Here is an 18,316-nt window from a genome sequence, read left to right on the forward strand (position 1 = left end):
TAATGAATGCGCAGATTCCCCAACGCTGCTCGAAGGGCCCGGAAGCCGTCACTTCCGTAACCATTGTGCATTATACATTGGCCCCGGCAGTGCTGCCTATGGGTGCAACCCACACTCACCTCGTCTTGCTGAGTGGTATTTAAAAAGGGTGTGTGTGGGGGGAACTTCTCAGCAGTTGCAGATCTCATACTCCCACTTCTCCCCACTGCCTCATGCTGCAGACAGCAGAAGATGCTTCTTAAGCTTTCCAGCTGATACCAAATAGCTGGTTTGGCTTTTTTCAGATGCACTTGTACTTCAGTACTGAACGAGGTTACAAACTGCTTAATTTTATCCTTTTCAGAGCTAGACGTACTGAACTCATTAAGGCAGGGTAAACATCTGCTGCTGCACAGGACTGGATTTTTATTTTAAAACTAAAGTGACCCTTAAGCAGGGGTGTTGATTGCTGAGCCAAGTGGACCAACAGAAGCAACGAGCATTTTGCAGTACAACAGTACGCTTGTTTTGGGGCTTAGTGGCTATGAATCATTCTGGGCAACTGCAATAAAAAGACAAAAATGCAGGATGTATAGTTGTAGTATTTGAGCGAGTTTCATAAATGAAAGTGATTGTTTTTCAGCTGGTGTGCATTTCCATGTTCATCTCAGGAGCATGGTTGCCATCTCCTCTTGTTTTGCTCATGGGGCTTTACAGGAGGTTTGGTTTGTTTGTTTGGGTTTTTTTTTTTTTTTTGTATGATGTGCATGGTACGGTTGAAGCTGCCAGTTCTCCTTGTCAGATGAGCAATACTTCATAAAAGGGAAGTTACAAAAGCTTTGTAATGAGTGCAATTAGGCTTCATATTTTTATTCTTCTGTTTTTGCCAGTGATCTGTCACTTTTGATTGAGGCCTGTCTTGCTCACTGAGTCACTACTGAATTTTAGATGATTTTAAGCTTACTTCCTTCAATCTCAGTGAAATTTTTTTTTAATTTTTTTTTTTGTCTTGAATCTGTTGAATAGTTATTTATGCTGGCAGCCTTGAGACTTTCATTTTAGCTTTTGTAGTCTGAATGTCAGCAATCTGTATGAACTTATTGGTGGTTTCACGATGTTCAGCTGTGTCTCTTGCAGGCTACGGTGTCTGTCTCTGCTACTGCCCTTAGAGGTGACTTGGGTTTGGGCTCATGATGAGTGCTTGGACTGGATGAAGGCCAAAGTCATCCAGCCAAAGCCTGTTTTGGTTTAGTCAGCCCAGAGAGAGAAATGTGAAGTTAAAGTTGCTGCTTGCAGGGTATGCAAGAAATAAAGGTATTTATAGCACAGAACTATTAATATGAAAATAGAGTCCAAGACTTTCAAAGAGTGTGGTTTGACAGACGAGTTTAGTCATGCCCCTGCTTTTGAGGAAGAGGTCCATACTAAATCTGACACTCTTATGTATTACTCTAAAAGTCTGTAGATGATAGTGGAGGTCGTGTTATGAATGTCCATGCCATGTGGCTTGCTGTTGGGGTAGCTACTCCTGTCAGTAGCTGAGCAATGCTTCTGCACAGGAAAATCTGTATGTAATAGTTCCTGTTTGTCTCCCGCACTTGCTGCAGAATTTGCTGGGCCTTAGGGTTGCTACCAGACTTCTGGTTTGACTTGGATAAAATCATACACAGTAAGTGTTAGGTGTGGACTCATCCCTGCCCTGTTTGATTTACTTCCTCTGAGCTCATGAGCGATGCCAGGTTTGTCACTAATGCCACCTACGGAATGTCAAAAACGATCATTCAGGTTAGGTAATTATCAATTAAAGGATGGTAGAAAGGGGGTTATGATGGGCACAGGTTGATCATTTAATGACCAGCCTGATTATAGCATAATATAGTTCTGCCGTGTTGGAAAACACCCTCCGAAGGCTCGTCTGTAGCCTCAGATGAGTAGGGTTTGGAAACACTGAGATAGGATATTGGACTTGTGTAGCTGGGGAACTGGGTTTGCTTTTTGTCAGATGAGGACTTTGCTGGGTGTTCGGGAGCTCTGACTTACCCTTCCGCAGACTCAAGGGGTCCTGCTTTCTTAAAGTGCTGAAGGGAGATGGATGACGAGTAAAAGCATGTTAAGTCTTAACCAGCCTTACCCAAGGAAGTGAAGTAAATTTTATTTGGTAGAAGTGTTTGGTTCATGCTTAATCATTATCTCGGTGCTATTTGTATCACTGATCCCGTCAGAGACCATTGCTTGTTATATTGATCGCATCATTGCACTGAGAATTTTTTCTCCTTGCATATTTCTTGTCACCTGTAGTCTTATTTTGCTGAGCTCATTCGCTCGATTTGTGGATTTGAAAACCCTTTAGGGAAGAATGGCCTGTTTCTTACAAACTGCCTTCGTCCAGCACAAATGAGCTGGTGTTTTTGTCAGGAACCACAATGAAAATAACTGTGTAATCATCTAGGTAGTACTTGGACAACACTAAGAACATGTTTAAAAACGTAACAGCCAGTTTACTTTACAGTATTTGATGCAGAATACCAGACCTTAGGGTAGGAACCATCAGCAGCCTTCTGACATACAAGCTGAAGGTTACTAAGAAGCCAAGAGCCAGGCTTTTCATGGGGGTCTGTGGCAGGAGGATGAGACAGTGGGTGATGCAGGTGCGGGTGGTGGTGGTGGAAATATTCACTGTGAGGATGGTCAGGCATTGAAGCAGGAGCCTGAAAGGCTGTGGAGCCACCATCCTTGGAGGTTTCCCAGAGCCAACTGGACAAAGTCCTGAGCAACATGGTCTGAATTTGATACTGACCCTGCTTTGAGCAGGAGGGTGGACTGGAAACCTCCCGAGGTCTCTTCTAGCCTCAACAATTCTGTACTACTTTGTTTTGATGTGATAAAAAATGAGTTGCTTTAAAATACAAGTGTTCTGGATAGAATAACATTGTGTTGACTTCTTGCAAAGGTACCAGTAGGTTATGTGCTAATGGCAGAATTTGATAAGTTAAAAAAAAAAGTTTAAAGGTTATTTAAAAGGATCCAGAATATATTGTTTCTCTTGTTTGTATTGAAAGATACTTAATGCTGAAGAGGCATGTGGCCATGGAAAGAAAAAGTTCATGAATAAAAAATAATGCTTGTTCCAGATGTAAGCTATTGTTAGTCAAAGATGCTAAGTGAAAATGCATTTTTACGCTTGCATATCTTAAAGTTTGCAAATTGGCTTTGCATGAGGAGGTGGAGGAGCTGAAATAGAATAAATTAGAGATACCTCATGGATTGGCACTTAGAAATGAAATGTATCATATGTGTACTCTATCATTTACTAGGATGTTACACAAAGTAAAATTCGTCTAACTTGCTGCAGTTGGTATCTAGGGAACTGGCAAGCCTTGTTCTCAGGGGAGGCCTTAGAATAACTTCCTGAACTTTTTTTTTGCTTCCAGTCTTCAAGTTGCTTAATTTCATTGTCTATTGTGCTCACTTCTGGATAATATGTAATTCTGCAACTTAGCTAGCAAGCATGTGAATTATTTGGCCCTAATCATATGAGGAAAACGGAAGGGGAAATACTTATATATGTGTGTTCAGCACAACATCTGAATTTTACATAAAGGCATAGAGTTTTTGTAACATGAAAGCTCAGGTTGTTAGTGAAATTCCTAAGGACAGTATCTACAGTAATTTTAACATCAAAATAATCTCTTTTCTGTCTTTTTCTGGCAGGTGGGAAGTTAAGATGGAGAGTTCTGTGCTGTTTTGTGTATTTGCTTATGGAGACTTTAAGGTCCTTTGTTTTCCATATAGGAAAAATACAGCTAATTGCTTGCACTGATGTTGTTCTTCACCCAGATCAGGTGCAATTTTTAAACTTATGTACAGAGTAAAGTTTGTTTGCTTTCATTTTTGTGCTCTTACTTAAGACTTCTTACGGTCTGTGTGTCAGGATGAGGGAACGCATCTTTAAACCATAAGGAGTCAAAGGTTTTGCTGCAAGCTGTATCTCCTGTTCCCTCTCTCCCCAAAAAATCATTAGTGAGCTGGAGTCCTCAGAGCAGTACCCCTTCCTTGGGTTACATGCACGTTGTGTTTGAACAGCTACTGGCTAAAGGTGGTGGTTCTTACCTGGTATAGCATGAATCACTTGGCAGTGTCTTGTGAAGAACAGCCCGGAGTGGTCCTTGTCTCTGACATTGTCCTGTATTTACAGTGGTACTGATTGTGGGGTAGACTTAAAGTAGTGCTTCTTGAGGTAGTGCAATTTATTTTCAGATAAACAGAAATGGATCATGTCAAGTCAGTATCGTACTTGTTTCCAGCACTGTGATTTCTTACCTTTAGCATACATCTTAGAGCATGTTTATATAGTGGGTGGCATAAATGATTTCAAACATTGCAGGTAAATCATAACACTGCCTGGCAGGGATTTCGCCTAGTATTTGCCCAGCGGCAGGGCTGTGGTGTTTGTTTGGTGGGGGTTTTTTTTGTGGTTTGGGTTTTTTGTTTTGGTTTGGTTTTTTTTTTTGTTTTTTTTTTGTTGTTGGTTTTGGTTTTTTTGGACAAACTGCTTCAGGTTGGTAAGTGCTCTTGAAGCCATGGTCCCTTGAAAACGCTCGCGGTAACACATGTCTACACCCTGGAGCCTGCCATCACTTGGCTCTGTAAGTAACAGCACTGTGTGATGATGAGGGGGGATGGTTTTTGGGTGCAAGCATGGAGGTCTGCTCTAGGTACGAGAGCATGTGTGCGTTTTGCAGTTTCTGTCCACAGCAGAGCCAGTTACCTCAAAATTCAAACAATGAACTGAAAAGAGAGCAGTGCTCTGTGGAAAACCAACCCTTTGCTCTTTCTGCCATGGGCATTTTTACCCTCTGAGAAGGTTTTTCTGTTGTTACAAGTAGTTTTTCAGGTTGAAGTTGTCTGTGTTGCAAGAATTAGAAACTCTGTTCATTTAAATAGATTGTATTGGCGCAACAGGGAGCTGCAAGAGTTGTCAAAAGGAATCTGCCTACCTACCAGTTCGAGTCTAGGGGCACCGCAGTAAAACGGGGGAAAATGTCAATAACTGAACAATGGTGGTATTTAGGGATTGGGGCTGCTTGTGGTGGGGTTTTGTAGAAGGTGGGTGATGTGAACGTAAATTTTGGCCTAGTGACTGTATATTTCAGATTTTGTTATCATTGGTGAGGATTTAAGATCTACAGCACTGCGAGGCTCCTAGTCTTCCCATTCACCAGCTTGTGCTTGGTTTTCAATAGCCCATTTCTGTTAGCTGGAAGTTTCAGCCAATTTACTACCTTTTTGGCTTTTTTCTGTGTTTTGTTTTGTGTTCTTGAAGGTTGTGGCCCTTTTCTACAAGTTTGAGTGGTGAATATACTTACAGAAGGGAAAAGAAATTATACCTTTCTTTTCTGGTTTTCCTTCTGTTTAGAAGTGCTAGTGAAAGCACTGGCATTTTCATCTTCTGTATACTTAACCTTGACATTATTGCAGTTTTTCCTGTTAAATTGGGTGCTGTGCTTACAGTAAAAGGTTTCGGAAGCAGAGGAGTTGGGTGTAACACCAGGGCGGCTAGCTGAATGATGCCTTTTGCTCTTTGCTGAGCTATTCTGAATTACGCTGGGTAAACTGCTTGCAGTCATGCTGTACCAAGCCTGAGCTAATTTTACATTTTTCTCAATAAGACTAACTGGCTTTGCCTGGGATTAAAAGCAGAATATTAAAAATGTTACTGTATAGCATGTTCCACCACTTCCAGTTGGGCTGAAATGAGGAAGCACTGTAGATCTCCCGAGAGACCTGTTGGCAGATTTCCACTCCAGAGAGGTTTGGACTTGAATATGGATGTCTGGAAACTTTGAGTTAGTGCATTTTCTCAGGTACCTTACTCCCTAGCCTCCATCATTTCAGCCTTAGTTGTGCATAGTCACGCTGAACAGCAATGTTTACCTAACTGCTGTGCCCATGTATGTGTGCGCAATGTCAGTGGTTAGGAAAAATGGCATGTAATGTGTTTGCTGTTGGTCAAATTAATGTATCAATAAAAAATAATCTGCACCACAGGAAAAAAAAAAGAAAGAGATTTAAGATTTCTTAAATAAATCTTTCTGCTTCCTCTCTGTCTACACAAATAGTAATTAAAGAAACACAGAGCACTTGTAAACACAACTGCTAACTGAGGGTAGTGCCTACACGAGGGTGTATTACCTGCCTGTGAAGCATAACAAGTTATGGAAGGCAGGGCCATTACTTGCAATAGAGAATTAACTCCTACAGGCGTGTTTACAGTTCTGCTGAGTCAAGTCTCCTTATTTCATGCCCTGCTTAACAAGTGTGTTTCACGTTGAATTGTCCAGCTTTTATTTCATTGCTGTGTTCCCGTTTGCAGGCTGAAGCAAGACTCGCAGCAAAGCGAGCGGCGCGGGCAGAGGCTCGGGAGATCCGAATGAAGGAACTGGAGAGGCAGCAGAAGGAGGTATGGTCAAGGCTTTGGGGGGTGTTTTGATCACCTTTCCTGAATATAATCTAAGATTGTGGAACAAAGAGTTAATCTATATTTTGTTGAAACATTAATAGTCTGTGTGGAGCTAATATTGAATAGCGAATAAAATAACCTGGAAAAAATACGGATTGTGGCAAGAATTTTATCTTGGTGAAGCCAGTATAATTATTCACAGAAAATACTGGTGGTTAGTTGGTAATCATTGTTTAATATTAAACTTTGAAGTACGCAGCTTGTTTGTGTGTGCATTGGAGGGGTGGATTCTTATCACTTCAGTAAAAATCTAATGAATATGGAAGACTCTTGGCCGTTGTATAACTCCACTTGTAAGTTGTTTTGCTTAATTGCTGTGAAGCTGGTATTGTGGTCTCCACTGTTTTGTAAAAATGATCGTCTGCTGTTGACAGAAGTAATGGTAGAAACTGAACTTGGCAAAACATTACCTTCTCCAAAGTGTTTGGAGTAAATGCCTGGTGTAGTCTCTCCCAAATTCTGGAAGAGCTAGTTGGTTTATACCATCAGCAAAGTTACTGTGCCTCTACATGTCAGTGTGTGGGAGATCATGGGCTTCCAGTGTAGGAATGATCTTAAAGACCAAAAAGTCTTGTTCTGCTCCCGCTGTGTTTGACAAGTAGGAGCTGTGCTAAATGTCACTCCACTCCCAAGAAATTGAGAGCAGCATTTTTTTGAAGCTCTAAAAGCTGAACTAGCGCTATTAGAATGGGGCTACAAGCATGGGTTGGCTTAAAACTTCTGGGTTAAAAACTGTATTTGTTCCTGTGCATTTAATGAAACAGCGGAGTAGATGTAACAATGCCAACAGTGATAGTAATTTAATTTTTTCAAATAGATTTTGAAGGAAAGGGATGAAGTAAGGAGTTTGGGGTCAGGCTGTTGGGATACGTAGTAAGAATAAATGTACGTCTGTGCTTTAGGGTGCAGAGAAAGATTCAGCTTAGCTTTTAAAGAGTGAATTGGGATGTGGTAGCAGATTAGTGTTGGTGCAGGCTGCAGTAATCAGCCTGCAAAAGAAGCACCTGGGCAGTTTGCCCAGGCTCAGCTTTGGGCTGGAGCATCTTGTCTAGTTGAGGCACGTCTGGATGTGTCTTAGCACTCTGTAGCCACAGCAGGGTTAGATGTACCTGCAAACACACCAGGAGTAAGAGCTGCGGGAAGCATTGCTGCAAGCACAGGACTTATGGCAGAGAGGACCCTTCTTCTGCTACAGTTGCTTTTTGAAGGATGTTTCTTGCAACCTGGACCGCAATAAGAATGGCTGGACTGCAGATAAGCGTTGGTACTGTCAAGCTGTCTGCTGTGCCTATGGCCTGAGTGATGGGACTTGCTGAGCAGCCTTTGGAAGATCCGTGGTAAACAACCACTAGGTGTTGTGTTTGGGCAGCAAAGTAAATATGGATGTCAGTGGTGTTAGCATCTAATTTGCAGATAGCTTTAATGGAGCTGATGACCCCTGTGAAGATTAAAAGCTCATGCTGCAAAGGGTGTCCTAGTAAACTGAAATTTTGGTGTGAAAACTAAAGCTTATGTGTGAGCTCCTTCAGTTAATAACTGAAGAGCTAGTGATCTGAAAATCTGTGAAAACTTCTTTGTATAGGTAGAAATTGAATAGTACAGGATGTCACTGTCAAACACCAAATTCAGTGAAAGCTAAGCCAGAGTACAATCTGTTTTGTAATTCACTAGCATAAATGACATAATGTGACTACACTTTTATTTAATATTTTGCAAACTTGGATATTCTGTAATTTTTTTCAAATAGCTTAATCTCAGGCCCCAGATGCAAGGTAGAGCTAGTAAGGATGGCTGCAGGAAGTTTTTCATTGCTACAAGTATCTTGCAGATGTAATAAAATAAAAGGTAAATACAGAAAATCCCAAGCAGTGATCAACACAAGAGTTTGGCAGCTACCCCCTCTGTGGAGGAGAATGTACTGTGACACTGGTGTCCATACAGCTTGTTGTCTGCCAGCTTCGTTTTCCTTTGCAAACTTTTCAGAGAAGTAAATAGCACATTCCCACTACTGCCATGTTTAATAACCAGAACTTAAAGCACTTGCATTACTACTTCAGGAGGCTTTTTAGAGCCAGTTATGGGAGTTAAAAAGCAATAAATAAATTTATTGCATGTGTGTGTACTTATTCATGCTTAAATCAGCATACATGCCCTGACAGGCTTCTTGTGGAGCATGGCTTACTTGAGAATATATTTACATTGTTGGTCTGGGTTAAAAGTTTCCAGATGCTACTATTACAAGCTATAACCATGGCAGTATAGCTCTTGCTGGCAATGAGGTAGGGTGTTTTAATGATTTGGATTTGGACTAGAAATTGGCTCTTCTCCTGCCCACCATCTAGTATTCTCAATCTCGTTCTTCATTTTCCTCATTTTAAAATAATTGGGTGACTTTTGCATCATAAGTCTACATATGTGATTTAGCTAATGTTCTGCTTGCCATTACAAAAGAAATATCAATGCAAAAGCACCAGGTATCTGAGATTTTTTTGTTCTCTTAGGAATGCTTCTGTAGGTAAAATGAGCAGCAATTTCATTGGAAGGCTATTGAAATGCCCTGTGCTGGTACTGTTGGCTAGTATACGTGAAGAGCGCACCAAAGATTAGTCAACTGTGTAGTAAAGCTCATAGGTAAATGGTGAAGACTACACACTATCATATTTAGCTCTTCTTTTGGCAGGAATTATTTAATGTAAAATGCATAATTGACAACAGAAATTGCTGCATAGTCTATTCTTTTGGAAATTTAAAATTGTATTCTTCATCAGCCGCACTATTGATAAGCTCCTTTCCTTTTGAAAGGAGCGTACAATAAGCTCGTGGCAGACAGCTTGGCTTTTAGATGATGGTGAGCATGCTTGCTGCAGGTGTGGGCTCAGCTCTTGCTCAGTCTGAGGTACCTCTTGCCAGTGGTCCGTGCTATTCATCTCGTCATTTGTGTGCTCAGAAGGATAGCTTTAGTAAACTTGGTTTGAAATACAAGGTGACTAACAGTTCTTCTGGAAACTTAACATGAAGCAACATACTGCTGTAGTAGAACAATAGTTGCAGAAATTATATAGCAGAAATAGATGGGCTTTTGGAAGAAAACACTCTGAAATGCAGTGTGAGATGTGGGAAAGTTACTGTGGAAGGCTGCTGCTGTTCGCTATGGTGGGGCAGGATTGCAGGTGTGTTCCAGAGGCAGTATCGATTCATCACCTGGCATCACCTCATGCCTGACAGCAGAAAGAAGGATAAGTGTGCCAGTGCTTTGGTGTAGGGATTGGTTTGTGGGGTTTTTTGGGTTTTTTTCTTTCCTTCCCAGGAGAGGAAGGTAAGAAGGAAGCATGAGTACAAGTTTAATAGGAAAGTATAAACTAGGTAGGTAAATGAAAAGTGTTTTCTAAAGCTGAAGAAAGAAAATGAGCACAAGAATCAATATCTGATACATGCTAATTTATGAAGATAAGGGTAGTGATCACTTTTGAATCACATAATATGTATATATATTTATATATTTAGTAGAGAATGAGGTCCTGGTCATGAGGGTCTAAGAAAGGCACAGATCTAATAAGCATAACTGCTTGAATGTTTCTGACTTCTTATTCTGTGCAGCTTTGTTGTTGTTATCCACCAGAGATGTAAATAATTAATCTGGAGGTTACGGTAGGTTTTCTGGTATGCTTCCATGCATAGTAAGTCAGTACAGGAGAGCTCTCGTGCAAGGCAGTGCCAATGCATGTTCTAAGCTGAAAGGATGATTATAATAGATGGTACTTGCTCCCTTGCCTGCATCCATACCACTGGGACCCACCCAGCTGGTGGGAGTCACGGCAGCAATGGGTCCTGTGTTTTTTACCATACCGTGCTGCCATGGTCTTTAACATTTGTTTTGCAATTCAGAGTCTAAGGCCAGTCCGTTTGGCTTGTACTGTAGAGTTGTGTTTGGTGATGAGACAAATGCTTGTGTGCATAGAGATAATTATTTTTAATTCACACAAAAGAGTGAATCAGGAGTTGTCAGCTCAGTTTTTCTGAGTAACAAATTATTAATTCTTGTGGAGCTACCAGGTAGAATGGAGAGAAGAATTTTTTTGTGTGTTGCTTTTTTTTTTTTTTCTTAGAAGCTTGGTGTAAGATATGTTAAAGCTCTTTTTTCCAAGAAATATTTAACACTAATGTTTCAAGACAAATAAAAGCTGCAGCATTAGGGCTAATTGTAAAGAACATTTTATGTAGGAGTACCTTCTGTGAGTTCTGCTGGCAAGATTTTAAATGTCTCTTCGAGGACTGACACTTGGGAGACCACAGTTTAAGCTGATTTTAGTGCCTGAAGTGAAAAGAGAATGATCTCCTCCCACTCCTTCATCTGCAGGATAAGATTCGTCCTTGCCAGTACACACAGCAGATGAGCCTGTACTTCTAGTTCAAGGCAAGTGCATTGTGCTTGTCTTCTAGCTTCATCTTCAGCTCTCACTTTAAGGGCATAGCACAAAACTTGCCTTTGCTATTTTGTAAATTTGTTCTTTACCAGCATACTCATTTGCACATACTTTTCCTCCTTTGGATTCATATTTCTTTGGAATAAAATATGTTACCAGTACTGTCTGTTGTGGGTTTCTTTTTTCCATGTCAGTTCCTTGAGCATGTAGTAAATTCAGTAAATGTACTAAAGTCAAGTTAATGTGGGGAAAAGACTTGCAAACACTCTTGATCTGCTCACCCATTCTGTTGACTGTGACTTGGGCCCCTTCTTCCCTTGCTAGGATTTGGTGCCTGCAAGTCTGATCTGAGTCAGCCAGTCCCATGGTGCAGCTGGCATTTGGGATTGTTTGAAGCCATTTAAAATCCCAGGCAGGGCAGGAAGAACTAGAGAAAAGCAGAATTCTCATGGCTTGAATGGGAGGGGAGAGACTGACTATAGAACTTGTTGCTTACATATGCAGGGAAGAAATTCAGGAGGTTTGTGATGGTTAATCTGTATCTTTCTTATACAGCCAGTGTGAAGATGCAGAGGAAAATTTTTGGAGAGGGATAATGTTGAAGGTGTTTTTAGTAGATTCTGCATTTCTGCCTTCTGCTGCCATTTAACCATGCTTCACTGGCTTATTCTGTCCCCTTCTAAAGTTGTTTCTGTGAAACACTATTTTTGTGGAAAACCTCATGAGATGAGGAAACCAGGAAAGCAGTCTGCTGTGGACAAAACACTTTTTTTCCCTCTTTTTTTTCTTTTTTTCTTTTTTCTTTTTTTTTTCTTTTTTTTTCTTTTTTCTTTTTTTTTCTTTTTTTTTCTTTTTTTTTTTTTTTTTTTTTTTTTTTTTTTTTTTTTTTTTTTTTTTTTCTTTTTTTTTTTTTTTTTTTTTTTTTTTTTCTTTTTTTTTCGTTTTTTTTTCTTTTTTTTTCGTTTTTTTTTCGTTTTTTTTCGTTTTTTTTCGTTTTTCGTTTTTTTTCGTTTTTCTCCTTTTCTCGTTTTTCTCCTTTTCTCCTTTTCTCCTTTTCTCCTTTTCTCCTTTTCTCCTTTTCTCCTTTTCTCCTTTTCTCCTTTTCTCCTTTTCTCCTTTTCTCCTTTTCTCCTTTTCTCCCTCATACCATATTACAGGAAGTGCTATTTAAGGTATTTGACTGCTTAGATGTCTATTGACTCTGTTAAGCTGGGGGGGAGGAGGGGGCATACCTGCAATAGAGATTATTGGTTTAAAGTGTTTGTTTTCTCCTGTACCGTGCTATCTAAGGAGGACAGTACACTGATAGAGATCAGTCACTTTGGAGCAGAGTTGCTGTAATGCCTGTTAGCTAAGGGATGACCAAAAAATTCCAGGTTTTATAAAACGCTGGAACAGTTGTGATGACGGACTTGGCTTTGTCCCTGTGCCCCTCTCCATTGCCCTCCACGGTGTCTGGCCCTGAACAAGGGCCTTGTTGTTGTCTTACCCATTGGCAGTCTGGGTCCTGGACGTAAGACTTCTTGTGTGTCTCACTTTGCACTGAATGGGAATACCTGCTATGTCAAAGCTGAAGCATTGGGGTTTGAAAATTAAGACTTCCATGGCGTTGCCTCAAAGTGTGGGTAAAGCAATGGCATTGAAAAGTTAAAGCTTAAAGGTTAAACAGCTATGTGGTAATTGCCACATCTAAAATGGTGGTGTTTGGCTTCTGTGTATGGATGAAAGGCACTCTGCCTGTGCAATGGAGAAGCAAAAGATCGGAGTCGATATGCAGTCTTGGGAACTGTGGGAAGGTTTAGTTCATTTTCCTTTTCAGGGTTTTCTAGTAAAAGGTAAGCAAGGTGATTAGTTGTGTGGGAATGCTAGTTTTAAATGTGGGTCCTAATTATCCCCCCTGCACTTGCAGGAACAGGAATTAATGCTTCCGAGGTATCAAGCTGGGTTCTGCAGTTCTCCTTCATGATCATGAAGGAGAACCTGATCAGGAGGGTGGGGATTGAAAGAAGTACACTCTGCTTCCCAACATTGGGATCTGGGTTCACCTGAGGTGGCACAGAACAGCAGTGGATGGCAGGGATATGCTGAACATTCCAGAATACGAGAGACTGACTACCATGCTGCCTGCTGACCAGCTGAAGGATTGGAGTCAGAGCAATGTACTGTTCCCCCTGGGTTGTACTCACAGAGCACAGGGCTGGTGTTGGTGTTTATTCAGCATCAGTGCTTATCTAGGAAAATAAGCATAAGGCAGCTCCCGAGGGCTCTCAGGCCAGAGCTGTGATATATTTCCTAGAGATGTAAAGCTAGGTGTTAAGCAGAGAAGTGGAGAAAATGAAGCTGCAGATTCCTTCTGGATTTGTGTAGCCAGTTATATGTTTTCGAACAAGAAGGGTTTCTTGTTTTAGAAATGCAAGAAAAAACACGTTTTCTGTTTTCACATGGATTTACAAAGCTGATCAGTCAAGGGCAGTTTTCCACTTAAAGTTCAGAGTGGCTGTAATGCTTTTGTGTATTATTAAAATGGTTCAAGATTACGGAACAATTTTGCAGAGTCAGCAGTGCATTTATTAGGGCCTGCAAATAGTGTGAGTCTCTGTGGAAACGCTAAAAATCAAAGAAGCAACCTGCAGAGATCCTCCAATACTGGCAGTATATGTGCAAGAAATTTTTGGAGTTTTAACAAGCTGATGCTGCTGTACACAGGTGACAGATGTATGGCATTGATACTTTTGTAACTATTCTTAACTAATTAGTTAAGGACAAAATTTGTCTTTTAAAGAACAATAGATTTCTGCAGTTAATGGTGTTTGCTTTTATTGTGATGGTAGATGCACAGTTGTCATCCCAGGTGAATATTTGGGCATCCATTCCTTTGAAAGAGGGAGATGGGAAAATTGAGAGGGCCTAGCTCATGGCTGGGTTTGCTCTGGACCGATGCAAAGTCTAGGGAGGAAATGTTGCGTGTGCCTCCAAGAGTCTAGCAGGTATGAAAACAGGAATGCTGTATTTTAGCTGGGCGCATGGAGGATGCCTAGAACGTAAACACTGCTTTCATTCTACCTAACTTTACAGGTCTTTGATGTGCACTTTTTTGTATTTGTGTTTTGCTGTATATTCTGTATAAATGATTATTTTTTTCCCCTTTAGAATGAGCTGTGGAACATTGCATTGCTATTTATTCATTCATGCTAGCTTTTTGTTTCCTTGTTTCTTTTCTTTTCGTTTTTCCCTAGATCTATCAAGTTCAGAAGGTAGGGTTCGCTCTCTTTCATTCTTGTTTGCGTGTGTTCCCAAGTTATGAGTCTTGCTAGCATTTCAGGAGAACCTCTAAAGAATGGAAGATGCACAGCAGGCTTTGTATTTCCATGTAATTCCACCCTTCCCTCCCCTAGCCTTGTGGGGTGTACAATAAAGAGGAGTGGGGGAAGGTGACCCGTGTAAAATGTGTCTGGTCAGGCACTTAATACAATTTTTCCTACAGACTGTTTGGCAAAGAATAAGCAGTAAGCAGAAGAGTAATTTGGCAAACCAGCCATCATAGGAAGGTGTGGTGGCTCCATGTGGCACCAAGATCTATACAGACGTTTGTGCGTTGAAGGCCAAGAGTATCGCTGAAAATCTTTCAGGCTGGGCAAGCATTTAACAGGTGTCAAAAGGAAGAATGGCTTTCAGATGACTTTGTTTGCAGAAAGTCACTGAAGGAAATCAGGGATGCTGTGTTTGAATTTATAATCTTTTGGTAGATAAACTGTATGGCCTTTCTTCCGGTGTAACCTAAGCATTATAAATGCTTTTATATTGTTTAATCCTCTCTCACCTCAGTTTAAAGCCATGATCTCTTCACTCCTCCCAATTTCCTTTTCATAGTTCCAAATGATGGCAAAGATGATAATAATAATAGCCGTAACTGAGGTTGCTTGCTATGTAACAACAGAGAATTTGGGGTTTTGTGTTACAATGTTTGGCTGTTCTATACTTCCAGCATGTGAACTGTGTGGTACCTGGAAAGATAAATAGCTTCAAAGAGATTTTGCAGGGAGGGAGAAAGCATCTGTTTCTTCAAGCCTGCCGTTTTCTACCTTATTGAATGTTTCTTTTTTTCCTGAGATATTTTTATTGCTTGCTGAATGATAAATGTCTCCTAAAACCACAGCCTGTTTGTTTTTGTTCTGGCACTCCAGCTGCCTTTAACTGCATGTTTCACTTGCTTGACCTAGCAGTGCGTGTGCTTCTTGGAAATGCTGTTCTCCTCTTTAAGTGCATATGTATGTGAAGATAGCTTCTCAAATCATGTGCTCTGGTATTTAATCCTGACCCCATCAATTTGGCAACAAATACATCTTACTCTTGTTTTTATTTGTGGAGTTGACTATGTACTGAGTGACTCAAATTAACATCTGCCCATGGATCAACAGGCTTGTTATCAGTCTCCTTTATAGGAACTAATTTAATCTTCTGGTACAAGCGCAGCCTCATGGGAGGCAAGGAGGTTGTTTACTGTTCGTGTCCTGATATGGATGAGAAGATAAGTGGGTTAGCCTCACAACATCCTGTAGCGAGTTTGCAAGTCTAGCAGTTTCACTGTCACTTAGTGAGCAAATCTGATCTGGAATTCTCTCTCAATGGTATTAACGTCATTAATTATTTAATTGTAATATCAGTTTTCAGGGTAGAAGGGAACTTGAGTCTGGCAAAGGCCTCTAAAACCCAAATGAATGGATAAGCGGATAAGCACCATTTCTTCCTTTAACCCATGTGGCCATTCAAACCAGGCCCCTCAGGGCAGAACAGAAGAGTCCACAAGGAAATGGAAGTGTTTGAGGGGACAAAATACGTGAGACTTCAAATGCTGCCAGTTCAGTGCAGTTTGCCGTTTAAAATATTATAAATTAAAAATAGTCTCAAGGCAATCACATTCATTAACATTTTTCTTTTGGGGATATTAAGTGTGTAGCTATGTAATTTTAAATGGTGGAGGAAAAGACTGTGAGTGGAACTTAGCTCGTGACATAACAAGTCTCTTAACGGATATTTCGTTATCTCCCTTTTGCAAAACTGAATTCAGAAGCCTATGTCAGAAGGTAGGGAGAACAGAGGTTAGGAAAAGGAAGTAGCAGACCTTACAGAAATTATTAGCATGTTTATGGATCCTTCCTATGTGTGAGAAAGGATTCTTCATTTTCATAGTGTGGTGGGTTTTTTTAAAAAATTGATTTCTAGAGTTAGAAAATGTTAAACATTTCATAGAGTGGGAAAAAAGCCTCTACTAAGGCTTTACCTCACGTGACTTACTACAAAGCATATAATCTGTAGGTTCTGATCATGTATGCAGTCCTGACCAGCTGGAGTTCATATAATTTTCAGAGGTCATTTTCGGGATGTGATGTACATAAAACTTAATTTTGTAACAGGCTGTTGTATGTGTCATGCTTCTGCCTCAAAAGTAACTAGTCTGAGCACTTGTGAGGAAGTGTGTAATGCTTGAAGAAACAACAGTTCATGTCATGCACTCTGATTTCATGTAGTTTAAGGGAGAAATTTGACTTGTGTGTGATTTGTCTAGACATTGTATAGGAGTATTAGATGTATTTGAGCACACACTGAGATGTTCTGCAGGGAAAGCAGAGGGGAATACTTCCCTGTTCTAATAGGGATGTGGTAAAGAGCTTGTTGAACTGTTGTCCCTTTTCCTTGTTCCAGAGGGATGTTTATGTTTGCATACTATTTAAGTCTCCAGTGCAGTGAATTTATTTCCTGTTTTCAAATTACTGGCCTAAAAACTTATCTTCTAATTTTTGTCCTAATAAATGGGATTGCTGTGAGCTCCTGCCTTCTACCAATTTGACCCCCAAACTGACAGCATTTAAAGGTCCTTGTACAGTTTGGGCTACCCAGGATGTGTAATTGAGTGCCCTGCTGCCTACTCTACTTCGTAACAGACTTTCTTCTCTCCAGAGCTGTTAAGATGAAAATGAAGATGACCTTAACTTGAAAATAATTTTGTTGTTTAACGAGGAAGAACTCTGAAGTGGGAATAAACTGGTACAGTATCAAAGAACAGTCAGCTATTTGTTCTAGTTTATTAATGAATAGTGAATGAGGTTTTTAAGGGTGAAAGTAAAATTACATTAATACCATTGAGCGAGTGCTAAGCGCAGAGTAAAATACAGAATAGGTTCCTGATTTTTTTTGATCATTAACGGTTTTGACTATTGATACTCCTGCCTCCTCAAGCCTCTAGGAAAGCAGGCAAGTACAGGCTTGTTTTCTCCACAAATACATGAACCTCAAAGCACATAATCTAAATTTTTCTAAAATACATTTTATGTTTCCTTAAGCAGTATTTCCATTTGCCAGTTACTGTGCTTTAGGCTGGTGATTTTTCTTCACACAAGAATGTTATGATCACCATTATAAATGCAAACTTCCTGAGACTAGATTTGAAAAACATGTTTGGGGAGGAAGAAAAATCCTTCTGAACTTGTGGATCTTTGGACAATTTGCTGTCTGGTAGAAATACAGGTTCATTGGGAAGTTCCCAATGTTGTGCAAAGAAATTATGAACTGAGAAACAGTTAGGGAGAGACAGTCTACTAAGAATATGCATGGCATTTGGTACTGAAATGCACAGAGCTTTCCGGTCTTGCCTGCATTGGTGAAGCATGTTGTTTTTTATCCTTGTTGGTGATACCACCACTGCCAAGATAGTTGAAGTGTAGGGAAAAAGCCTTGGGCTCTGAAAAGGAGCTCTGGGGAGTTCTGAATACAGGGAGTAAGAATGCACAGAGATTAGTTGTATTGTATTCAACTTGTCTTCCCAGTTTGACAAATCTATACGGTAAACATGATTTGACAGCGTTTTTCATCCTGAAAGTGTTCTGCATTCGGATCCCTTGTAATGAGTCTTGACTTAAATGGGTCAGGAATTCAAGACTCATTATGCTCCTTGCTCCTGTCCCCACGGCACTGGTTTTTTTTGCACTGCTGAGAAAGAAGAAGCTGTCAAGTACCCCGGCTGTACCCCAAAGACCCCTTTCCCCCTGCCGGGCAGCTTTTCCTGGGCACGTGCTGCAGAGGGCTCTGGTGGCACTCGGTGTGGCTTTTCCCTGGCATGTTTGTGTGTGTGGAGCTGTGTGGCTTGGCCAAAACCTGGCAATGCATGTCTAAATGTTCTGTGTTTGCCTTTCTCATCTAAATTCTGTTTTTTCCCTTTTCTGTCTATAGAAATATTATGGTCTGGATACTAAATGGGGAGACATCGAGCAATGGATGGTAGGCCTTGGTCAACATAGCTAAACAACTTTTACGCGCTGAAGTTTTGTATAGTTCATAGAGTTTGAAATCCCACAAAGTAGGTATTTTCATGTACTGGAAATGTGAATTCCACTCT

At 40.5% G+C, this 18,316-nt stretch overlaps 1 protein-coding gene across 20 annotated transcripts in view; it reads left to right on the forward strand.

Annotated features, from left to right (window-relative positions):
* Positions 1–18,316, forward strand: part of LRRFIP1 (LRR binding FLII interacting protein 1) — a 116,923-nt gene that overhangs the window by 44,001 nt on the left and 54,606 nt on the right. For 10 of the 20 annotated variants that reach the window (XM_049802123.1, XM_049802106.1, XM_049801951.1 and 7 more), the window contains exons 2-4: positions 6,353–6,439; positions 14,160–14,177; positions 18,151–18,198. In XM_049802123.1, the coding sequence (XP_049658080.1) occupies positions 6,353–6,439; positions 14,160–14,177; positions 18,151–18,198 (153 nt within the window). The remainder of the gene's footprint in view (positions 1–6,352; positions 6,440–14,159; positions 14,178–18,150; positions 18,199–18,316) is intronic. The other 10 variants (XM_049802000.1, XM_049802044.1, XM_049802064.1 and 7 more) reach the window with 2 other exon arrangements.

The sequence above is a fragment of the Accipiter gentilis genome, chromosome 1, assembly GCF_929443795.1.
Source record: "Accipiter gentilis chromosome 1, bAccGen1.1, whole genome shotgun sequence".
Lineage (NCBI taxonomy): Eukaryota > Metazoa > Chordata > Aves > Accipitriformes > Accipitridae > Astur > Astur gentilis.